A 10,764-nucleotide genomic window follows, 5' to 3' on the forward strand; every position below is an offset into this window, starting at 1 on the left:
CTGACTAAGCATGATGTCCCCACTGCATAAAAGTCAGATGACCCAATTCCGTACTCCGTGCATGAAACAAGACCCACCTATGTTATCTTATCAGTGGCTTTTTTTTTTTGGAAAAAAAAACTTTAGCTTCAGCGAGAAAGGCAGGAAAGAGTTTGTGCAAGCATTGTCTGACGGGGACTTGCAAAAAGCAGTCAAGCCGGACGCAATGGGACCAAAAATAGCAGAAAAGAAGCGGAAGGCATCGTTGGTCGTGGCGGAGACGCACGACGAGTCGGAAAACGAGGGCAGCCTGGACAATCTGATCAACGGGGTACTGTCGGACAGCGAAGAGGATGACGAGGAGTATGAGGACGAGCTCGACAGCGAGGACGAGGATGAGGACGAGGATGAGCTCGACAGCGACGACATCCCGTCGGAGGGCGAAGAGGGCGACGAGAGCGACGAGCTGGCGAAGCTGACACTGTCGCAAGGGCTCCTGGGTGATGAAGGCGCCGAGGACGAAGAGAATGAAGAGGCGTCAACAGACCAGCCGAACTACCGAGTGACGACGGATGCCAACGGCGGAGTGCGGTACGTGTACGATGAGATCGACCCGGTGTACGACTCGGACGACAGCGCGCAGGAGGGGGCCAACACGATCGGCAACATCCCGCTCTCGTTCTACGACTCGTACCCGCACATTGGGTACGACATCAACGGCAAGAAGATCATGCGGCCGGCGACGGGCGAAGCTTTGGACGCGCTGCTGGACAGCATCGAGGTGCCACGCGACTGGACAGGGCTGACGGATCCGGCGACGGGCAAGCCGCTGAAGCTGAGCCGGGACGAGCTGGAGCTGCTGCGCCGCGTGCAGATGAACGAGCTGCCCGAGGATGGCTACGACCCGTACCCAGACACGATCGAGTACTTTACGGGTATCGAGGAGACGATGCCGCTGAGTGCGGCGCCAGAGCCGAAGCGGCGGTTTGTGCCGTCCAAGCACGAGGCCGTGCGCGTGGCCAAGCTGGTCCGGGCGATCCGTGAGGGCCGCATCCTGCCCTACAAGCCAGCGCCGACGGGTGACGAAGCGGACGCCGAGGCCGACGAGGCCGACGAGGGGCACCGCTACGATCTCTGGCAGGACGAGCAGCCGCGCGAGCCGCACGCGATGCACCTGGTGGCGCCCAAGCTGCCGCCGCCCGGCCACAGCGAGTCGTACAACTGTCCGGCCGAGTACGTGCCGACACGGGCCGAGCGCGAGGCCTGGGAGGCGGCGGACCCGGAGGACCGTGAGCAGCCGTTCTTGCCGGCTCGCTACGACGCCCTGCGCAAGGTGCCCGGCTACGGCGAGCTCGTCAAGGAGCGCTTCGAGCGCTGCCTGGACCTGTATCTGGCGCCGCGCGTGCGGCGCACCAAGCTGCACATCGACCCCGACTCGCTGCTGCCGAAGCTGCCGCCGGCCGAGGAGCTGAAGCCGTTCCCGACCGTATGCCAGACCATCTTCCGCGGCCACCGGGGCTGGGTCCGCTGCGTGGCCATCGACCCGACCGGCTGCTGGCTGGCCTCGGGCGGCAGCGACGGCACCGTGCGTCTGTGGGAGCTGCTGTCCGGACGGCAGGTCTGGAGCGTGCGGCTGACCGGTGGGGGGGGAGCAGAAGGCGATGTCGATGCCAAGACGAGCACAGACGACGAGCGCGAGCCCGTGAGCTGTCTGGCATGGCGGCCGGGCAAGAACGCGCTGGTGCTGGCAGCGGCCGCGGGCGAGGATCTGTTCTTGATGGTGCCGACCGTGGCCGTCGACCCGGAGCTGGAGCAGGCCAGCCGAGCGGTGGTCGATGCCGGGTTTGGTCATGCGGCCAGCCGGGCGGCCAAGAAGCCCGAGGACGCCAACAAGCAGCCGACGGCCCGTTGGACGCGGCCGCACGACCACAGCCTCGAGGCGGCCGGCGTGCTCGTGCAGCTGCGCGTGCGGTCGCCCATCCGCACGGTCAGCTGGCATCGCCGCGGCGAGCACTTTTGCACGGTGTCGCCGGCGGGCGGCCGCAGTGCCGTGGCCATCCATACGCTGTCGCGCCACCTGAGCCAGGTGCCGTTCCGTCGCCAGCGCAACATCCCGCAGGCCGCCCACTTCCACCCGTCACGGCCGCTCTTCTTCATCGCGACCAAGCAGCGGGTGCGCGTGTACGACCTGCAGAAGATGGAGCTCGTCAAGACGGTGCAGCCGGGCGCCCGGCTCATCTCCGACTTTGACGTCCATCCGCAGGGCAATGGCGACCACATCGTGGTCGGCTCCTACGATCGCCGCCTCGTCTGGCACGACCTCGAAATGTCCGCCCGGCCTTTCCGCACCATGCGCTACCACGACAAGGCCGTGCGCGCCGTGCGCTTCCATCGCGGCGGCCTGCCGCTGCTCGCCGACGCCAGCGACGACGGCACTCTGCAGATCTACTTTGGCCGCGTCTACGCCGATCCGATGGAGGCCCCCACCATCGTGCCGCTCAAGAAGCTCGTCCGCGGCGCCCACCGCGTCGTCGATGCCGTCGGCGCCCTCGACGTCGCCTGGCATCCCAAAGAGGCCTGGTGCGTGTCTGCCGGCGCCGATGGCACCTGTCGGCTGTGGATGTAGCGAGATCGGCGCGATTGGCGCGATCGGCGCGATCGGCTCGATCGGCGGTTCGTTGAGACGCTGACAGCGGAATGGGTGTGACGTTGGGCGTTGGATCGTGTTCAATCGGATCGTGTGTGCCGAAATCGGTCGGAATTCCAAGACTTGATAGGAGGACAAATAGAGGGTGTGACCGGTCAAGAGTGCATCTGACAGTTGTGTGTGATAGGTAAAAGTACTTTGACGGAGATGGGGCGCAATCATAATTCATAACTCGCATCCGGTATCAATGCAAATGTACAACAGTCCTTCGGCCGGTATCAATTCATTCAATCCCCCTTTCTCCGATGCAGAACGGCTGCATGCGGTAGCCTCTCAAGCCTTGCAGAACAGCAAGATTAGGCACAATACTCCGTGGTGCATTTTATTTGGTTGCACGGGTCCTACGCCCTACAACCCTGATCCTTGCCTATAGATTTCCATACTATACTCTATATTCTCCAACCGTCGACTAAGGGTGCCGTGCTCTTAGCGTACCATCGCTAGCCAAGGCCTTGTAAGGCCTACTCGCCGTCTAATAGCGTATCCTACGTCCTCTCCCCTGATAACAAAGGCCGTGTCTGATGTAAAGGACGAAAGACAAAAGGACAGCCTTTTTTGGCACTGGCGATAGGTATTTGTATTTTCAAGGAAAATCGTAAATGAATGCACTCAAAAGCGAAATGCGAATTGCGCCTACCAAAAAATTTGAAGTGATACAGAAACGGAAAATGAACGGCAAAGGGTTCCAACGGGTACAGGTCTGGGGTATGTGCGTTCAAAAATAACATTCCGACAGTGTGGCTGTGCGAGCAGCGAGCCATGCGTCGCTAGGTCAGGAAAGTGTGCTCGTCAGGAATTGCCGCACTGGCAGTGTCTTGCAGTGAAACACCATGCAGTGTAAAGATTGGGGGAGCTCCAAGCTCAACGGTGGTAGTACCTGCGTGTGTGACCATGCTGGATTTGGTGTTCTCGATAGATTGGTTGACAATGCCATCGACAATGTTGGTGCGGATGTAGTAGTCACCGACGCGAGTGTATGCAGGCTGTCCAGCTTGGTGGCCAGACACTGTAGCCGCGACTTTTTTGAGCAGTCGAGGCAGCTCGAGTACAATGTCCGCATCCTCGCCATTGTCAACACCCGTGCCAGCCAGAGCGCTAGCTGCCGCTAGCTCGCCGTCCGATACCAGAATTCGGTCAGAGAATTGGCTACCGACATGGCCGGTAAGAGCGTTGGCCATCTCCGAAGAAGACATGTTTACAATGTTGTAGTGCGGCTCTCTGTCGGCGGTGAAGTTGGTCGGAATGTGTGGCAGCAATGTACAAGTCATTCGAATGTCGACTGCAGAGGAGGAGGACAAGGTAAGCAACAGGCCAGAAGAGGGAGGAGAGGAAGGAAATGGGGGCTCGCGGAGTAGCTGGGCAATCTGCGACGATCAGAAAGGTGTAAAAAGCAGACGGTTTGCAATTCGACAAGTGATGTATGGCTATGTATGATCCAAGGTAATAAGGCAAATAGGGAGAATGGCTTTGTCTTTCCAAACGTCTTCTCCCAGGTTTGGGACAAATGGGGTTTAAATACGGAAGGACTGAAGGCGAGAGAAAGTAGGTGTGGACATATGTCGGCAAGCACCGAGGTACTCGTCCAAGAACGTTCAGGAGCACGAGCGATGATTAGCCAGAAGCAAAAAAGAAACTTTTCAGAAAACTCTCCAGTAGGCCATACCCACATGGTCGGACAGCACAACCTGGTATATACAAGCCAACCCGGGCAATCTGCTTTATCTTCAATTTCCTGTGATCAAGGTCTTCAAGGTTTGCAAAATTGCGAACCTTTTTTGCTACGAGGTTCTTCAGCTGGAGTGTGTGCCTACAAGCGGTGGGTTTTGGTGTATTATGCATCGAGCCTACGACTGTTGCATAGAGCAAGAACGTCTTGCTGCGAGACTGCAGAATACAATAGAATACAATGTTTTGGATGATGCCACAGTCAAGGTCTGTCCGAAGAGTACTTGCCTTGCACCGCTATAGGGTGTAAAGGGTGCAGGATTGAGGTGAGTATTGGAGTGGTACTACACGGAAAAGGGTGGTTGGGTGTTTGTGTACGGTGCTCGCGCCCTGAATCGGGCCCTTCTGCGGAAAGAGGCAAGAAGAAGAGGTGGGAGATGCCTTGGGGTAGTAGGCTACAGGTACGGAGTACACTCGAGCCAATTGGTCTTGGTTGGCGGGGCTTGCCTCTAGAACACAACCCCTGATACACCCAAGTCCTCCCCTTCTTTGAAGAGCAGTACTGCAAGATGGGATTATGAAGAGTCACACCTCGCCGCTTTGACCGCCCTTCGGCCTTCTCTGCCGTACCGGGGGGCATTTGGTGGATCCAGACGTATCGGCTTTTCTGCCTGCTGGCGCCACTGTACCTGTCCAAGTTTGCCGACTTCGCGTCCGAGGATTCTCAGATCACTGAAGACTCTGCTCTCCCAACCCCCCCTCGCAGAACAGGACAAACACACGTTGGAGGTTGAAGCAGGGCGGACAACCAAACAGGAGGGTTTGGTTTTCTAAACAAGCAACGCCGAGACGATGGGAAAATAAAAGAGCGACCTACTGTGGCGGACACTGCTTGCTTCAGGCTCGTGTAAATGAAATTGAAAACATGACGCTATAGGCACTACGGCCCTGCCCGCGTTAAGAAGTGCGTGCTGATCTACGTCACAGGGCAACTATGATAACGGATCTTACTCCATGGTGGCCGCGGACGGTCAACCCCACATGATATGTTGCTGTAACTACGTCGTACAGTCGTAAGGTCCTGTGCCGCGTACCCCTATTAGAGAATAATATACTCCGTAGCGCAGGGCGCTATTGTTGTCAAGCTCGAAGATTGTACGCACTGCAGTAAGACACATGGTGCACTTCTTTGGATCCATCCTAATTTCGCAGTATGACGTATGAGTCATGATAGTCTATTGTGACAGCTCTGCCCAGTAAGTATGATTCGTCATGGAGCCCCATTATTCTACTCCGTATTTTAGTTGAAGCACCGATCCACAACAACCCAGTTGCAACGCAGTCACTTTCGTACAAACACACTCATGTACGGAGTACACAGTACAGCATGGAGATCCTACGAGTACGGCCGGCCGCAGGATTCTTGCCCACTAGCCAAAACCAGCAGCTCGTTTTCAGCTCACATCGCCCAAGGAGACCACCGGCAGTAGTACAGTTTAGCGCGCAACTTCGCAGGGGACGGATTATGGTGTTGGCGGCGCACGCCGAAACCATTCGAGCTACCGCAAAAGTCTTCTTCTCCAAAAGGGCTGGCAGACGTGCTACGACGATTGCGTACAAGAACATCGTGGTGATCAAGAAGGCTTAGAAGGGTGGCTAGTTGGTGTGAGAAGTTCAAACGTGCTCACATCTCTGGTCTCCTAAAAGTAACTTGGCTGCAAGGCAGTAAGGTGACTCGGCTGCAAGGCAGTAAGGTAACTCGGCTGCAAGCTGGTAAAGTAACATGGACCCAGTAAAGTGACTTGGCTGCAAACTTGGCTGCAAGCCAGTAAAATCTGTCGGTAAGAAATTCCCGCTTATTCCTGCTAGGGATGCTCTGTGGGGAGGGGGGGGGGGGTGGGAGAAAGGTATTAAGCCGGAACCACCTTCGAAAAATCAGGCCCAGAGACATACAGTATGTAAGACCTAGCGTACGAGTATTTGCTCCATTCCAAAGACAGTCGACGGTACGTGTTTTGCTTTGCCGGGTCGCCAGTGGCGGCGATCAGCAAAGGCTAAATCTATTGTCACCCCCCACCTTAACGAGCACTTGTACGTCGTAGTTGTGCAGCTCGGTCCAGATGCCTTTAGTTTTGAGCGTGCTGAAATCTATGGAAGAGATATGTCACTCTAGGTACCCGTTCCCTTCAGCCATGCTCAGTACCTGTACTGGCATTGCGGTTCAGAGCGTTCGAGCTTCACGCCAAATTAGTCTGCTGACCGCATCTTTGTATGTGTACGTGTGTACGCGGTAGAACTCATGGATGTCGTAAAAGTCAAAAGCAGGGCGAATACATAAGCAGAGGAAGGCTGTTGGGAAAGCTTTTCTGAGCTCGTGACAGACAACGCCAAGAGGAAACGGAAAAGAGTGACCGTCTTCGGCCAGGCAAATTTACTTGCTTCTAGTCTTGCCGTGTCTTGTCCTAGTCTTTTGGTGCTCTGTACGAGTACGGAGCTGTACGGAGTTTCTTGAGGCTCAACAAGCTCCACCACACCAAATACGACTGCTTGTTAAGTGGCCCCCTCATGCTTCGTACGGAGGTCCCTCCTGTAAGTTACTGGCCTCTCCGCAGGTAATGTGCACAGTGAGAATATTCACTTGGCTGCCAAACACCCTGGGCGCTGGGCGGACCCCATTCGGTACCTGGACAAGGGGCAGTTTCCTTTGCCTGTAACCGTCGTACGACGTATGTTGTACGGAGTAACATCGGACGGTCTACTCCTTACGGAATACTCCGTGATACGCGGAGATAATCCCCCCACATGCAACAAGTGGCACATTTCCAGGGACTGAGGTGCGAGTCCCTGGAAATGTGCCACTTGGGCTGACGCTACCAGTGCCTAGTCTAAATACCCCTGACTAACACTTCAGTGATCAGGGCTATGCTAATTTGTGCAATGTGTTTCCACCGATGTACTGTGGATTTCCCCGAGGTCACCTGACCTCGGCCGCCGAAATCACTACATAAGACGAAGCCCTGGTCTGAGCACACATTGCGCACAGTCTGGTCTTCAGTCAGCCACCCAACGAAATATCATCACTAGATCTTCTGAAGGCCTTAGAGCTTACTACGATACGTGTAAATGGTCCGGACGAATATCCCACAAGGATTACCGTACGGGTCTTACACTGGTGCTCGCGCAGAACCTGCGCGGCAGACTAGCGGTGCACGGAGTAGAAGCCACAGTACTCCGTACTCCGTAATATCCAATGACTCCATTACGCCCTATCCGATAAAACCTCTCTCGGAGTCTTATAAGATAACTTGGTGGTGATACTCCGTACTTCGGAAAGAGATAGCGGGTCGCATGGCGAACGATCGACGCACTACTCCGTACTCGTAATCTGTTGCGACGCAGCTACCGCAATGACGTATCTTACGATTCCGGGGTACGCCCAAATTACGACGTACTCTGTAGCGCAGTCGTACTCGTATTAGCCTGGTCTGCTGGCCAGATTCGGTTATTTGTCTAGTCCGAGTCGTCATCGCCCAGGGGGACCCCGTCGACTATGGTTACATAGTAGGAACGAGCAGGGGACGGACATCTCCGCTGGCAAATGCCGGACCCGTCTGAATTACTCCGTACTCCGTACTACCGATTTTTCCTTTACGAGCAAACAGGCATCTCCTGATTTAGGCATCCAAGGGACGTGCTACGATGATCACACCGTGGTGATCATGAAGGCCCGGAAAGGTAACCGGATATATACGTCGTACTCCGTACTTCATTACCAATCTCGCGTCCCTGGTCTTCTATCAAACCTGTCAGGTTGGGTACTACCTGAACTATCCCTGTCGGGGCTAAAATTAGAGATCCCTTGGATTAAAGTGCCGCGTATCAGTATATCTTGGCAGCGGAAAAAGCCGGTGAAATAGCCAGCAGGGTGCATTCCCAACCTGATAGGGGCATTTTTCTTTTCCTTCACACCCTCTTTGCTTTTCGTTGTGACAATGGCCGTTGAGTTGGTGTTGTAGTGTCGAATGGTGTCAGATCGGATCCGAGTTAAGACATCAGGAGGACATATATGTAGAGGGTGTAGTTAGTAGCACGCTGGTGTGACAGTTTAAAGCGATAAGCAAAATGTGGAATGGAAACGAGTCGTTTTTTATTCATTATACCCTTTTCCATGGCAACCTCCTTTTGGTATATGTACAAAATCGCAAATAAGATCCCTTGTTTACCCCCTCTCTATGATGTTTATGCAGGAACGTGCCAGATCTCAGACGTGTGATATTTAGCCAATCCTATATGCAGAGCCATCCACCAAGATTGGCACAACCAGTCAGTAGTATTCTGCCGCCATTGCCTAGGTGCATGACCGGCATCCAAAGGAATCACTTTGTTCCTGGGCATCCTTGTCCAATTCCAGCCCAAGGATCTCGTTGGCCAATCGGTCCTGAGCAGCTACGCACCGCTGTCCTGGAAAAAAACAAACATAGGGCTGAGTGGCAGCCTGTGCCATGTCGGCCGGGTAGCACTAACACCAATTTTAGTATGTGGAGGTCCCCCACACTGGCGATGAAAAAAAAGAAAAAGGAAAAACCCGATAGTCAAACGTCCTGAAAGTGGCCTTATTTCTGTACTTGGCTTTCTTGTTTCCGTCACACGTCGTGTATTAATAATAAGTAGACGCAAATGCAAAAAAAAGAGGGCAATTGATAGGAATTGAGAAAGTAAGGTCAGTCGAAAAAACCAAGGAAATCAGCAACGTCCAGGAAGATTGATAAGAATGGGGCGGAAAGCAGAAACAGTATGAAAAGGTGTGCGACCCAACAAAGACATTGTGTTGCTTTGCAAGCTGAGGGCCATGTCTAATTAGCCGATGTATTTGCATGCCCTTGAAGCTGGGACGGAAAAATCCCGTTGGTGGGGTTCGATGCAATGTTCGGGTTCTGCAACACAATGCCGTGTGTCGTATAAGTCGGTGGTGCTCCGAGCTCAGCGATGTTCTTGGGCTTGGTCATACCGGCGATAGCGTTCTGGACGCATTTGTTGACAATGCCCGTGACAGTCTCAGAACGAATAAGATGTCCGTCGATGAGTGTGTAGCGGGGCTGGTCGTTGACGTCTGATTCCTCGACGCTCACGGCAACCAGCGACTGCTCGATTTCAAGGCCAATGTCCTCGATTTGGCTGCCGTCGGTGCCAGCCAGAGTCCCGGTAGCTGCGACGAGCTCGCCTGTTTGAGCCGCTCGGGTTCCGGTGAACTGGCCACCGGCGTAGTTGAATGCGTGGGCCATTTGTGCCGATGAGATGTTCTTTTCGTTGAAATGGGGCTTTCGTTCCGCCGTAAAGTTTGTCATGTTGTGGGTTGGGGTAGGTGGGTTCATTACCCTGCTCGTAGAAGCTAGAGGGCAGGCCGGTGTAGACCTAAAGATGTACACGGTGAGCAAGGCCAAACAGAGTAGTGGTGGGGGTAGTTAATGGGGGAAGAACTGTGACGAACAAAGAATCACGAGAGGGAGCAGCGATAGATCGGAATGGTACAAGGTTTCGAGAAAGGGAGGTAGTATATCTGTGTATAACCAACCCCGAAAATATCGTATGTGTCGAGGAGCAACACAACTTTATACGGCCTCGGCGTACAAGACTGCTTGAAAGAGTAACCGGTGTGGGAGTATGGTATCAAAAACGGTGCGCTATTGGGGCGCGTGGGGGCCAGCTTGGATTGGATGTAAAATGCGATTGTTGATACTATGTAGACAACGGTTATTGGGAGTAGTGGAATGGGATTCAATTTATATTCAACACATTGATATGTTCGCAAATTTGCGAACATCAGTTTTATGGAACTGGTCTTCGTTTCCAGACTGTTTCTTCGTCGAGTTTCCACATTTTCTTCGATGGGGATGGGAGAGAAAAGGGTATGCCGGTGATACATTCGTACAATTGTATTTCGCTTTTCCTCGCAGAAGGTTAGGGCAGAGCAAGGATGCAGTACTCGTACCATTGGAGATACTTGGAGAGTACCTCTTCTTGATTGCCGATGCACGGCTGATCCGTGACCATAAAACAGTCCCCCCCTTCTCGCCATTGGTTGTAACAAGGGAAGTGTGCTGCTAGATCGTGGACGTATCTCGCTAGCTGGCTCTCTTGCCATTTTCTCAGTCCGCCTACCCGGTCCGCTATGGAACTATAACAAACGCCATTGTTGCCGTGGGGTAGCCAGCAGGTGTTGGCTGCTAACGACAAGGTGAAAACGCCAGGTAGTCGAGTGATTCCCCGCCACCTTTTGCTGGAGCAGTGAACTGTAGCGGGGCACAACTAGTTCATGCCGCAAGGTGTACATCAGCTTAGGAGAGATTCGTATTCTTTCGTCTGTATTTTGTGCCATGGTGAGAGACAGATAAATGCTTCTCTTCATGGGACCG

General features: G+C 54.2%; 3 protein-coding genes across 3 annotated transcripts; 1 reads left to right on the forward strand and 2 right to left on the reverse strand.

Annotated features, from left to right (window-relative positions):
• Positions 1-205: 205 nt before the first annotated feature.
• CMQ_204 (ribosome biogenesis protein) lies at positions 206-2,605 on the forward strand (the record flags this gene model as incomplete). The annotated part of the gene is made up of 2 exons (XM_014313826.1): positions 206-310; positions 455-2,605. The coding sequence occupies 2 exons, from the start codon at positions 206-208 to the stop codon at positions 2,603-2,605; spliced, it is 2,256 nt and encodes a 751-aa protein (XP_014169301.1).
• Positions 2,606-3,453: 848 nt separating this feature from the next.
• On the reverse strand, positions 3,454-3,954 carry CMQ_334 (uncharacterized protein; the record flags this gene model as incomplete). Its single annotated transcript, XM_014313707.1, has 1 exon — positions 3,454-3,954. One exon carries the CDS (start codon positions 3,952-3,954, stop codon positions 3,454-3,456), a length of 501 nt encoding a protein of 166 aa, XP_014169182.1.
• Positions 3,955-9,204: 5,250 nt separating this feature from the next.
• On the reverse strand, positions 9,205-9,696 carry CMQ_282 (uncharacterized protein; the record flags this gene model as incomplete). The annotated part of the gene is made up of 1 exon (XM_014313904.1): positions 9,205-9,696. One exon carries the CDS (start codon positions 9,694-9,696, stop codon positions 9,205-9,207), a length of 492 nt encoding a protein of 163 aa, XP_014169379.1.
• Positions 9,697-10,764: the final 1,068 nt, after the last annotated feature.

Source organism: Grosmannia clavigera, assembly GCF_000143105.1.
Source record: "Grosmannia clavigera kw1407 unplaced genomic scaffold GCSC_179, whole genome shotgun sequence".
Classification (NCBI taxonomy): Eukaryota; Fungi; Ascomycota; class Sordariomycetes; order Ophiostomatales; family Ophiostomataceae; genus Leptographium; species Leptographium clavigerum.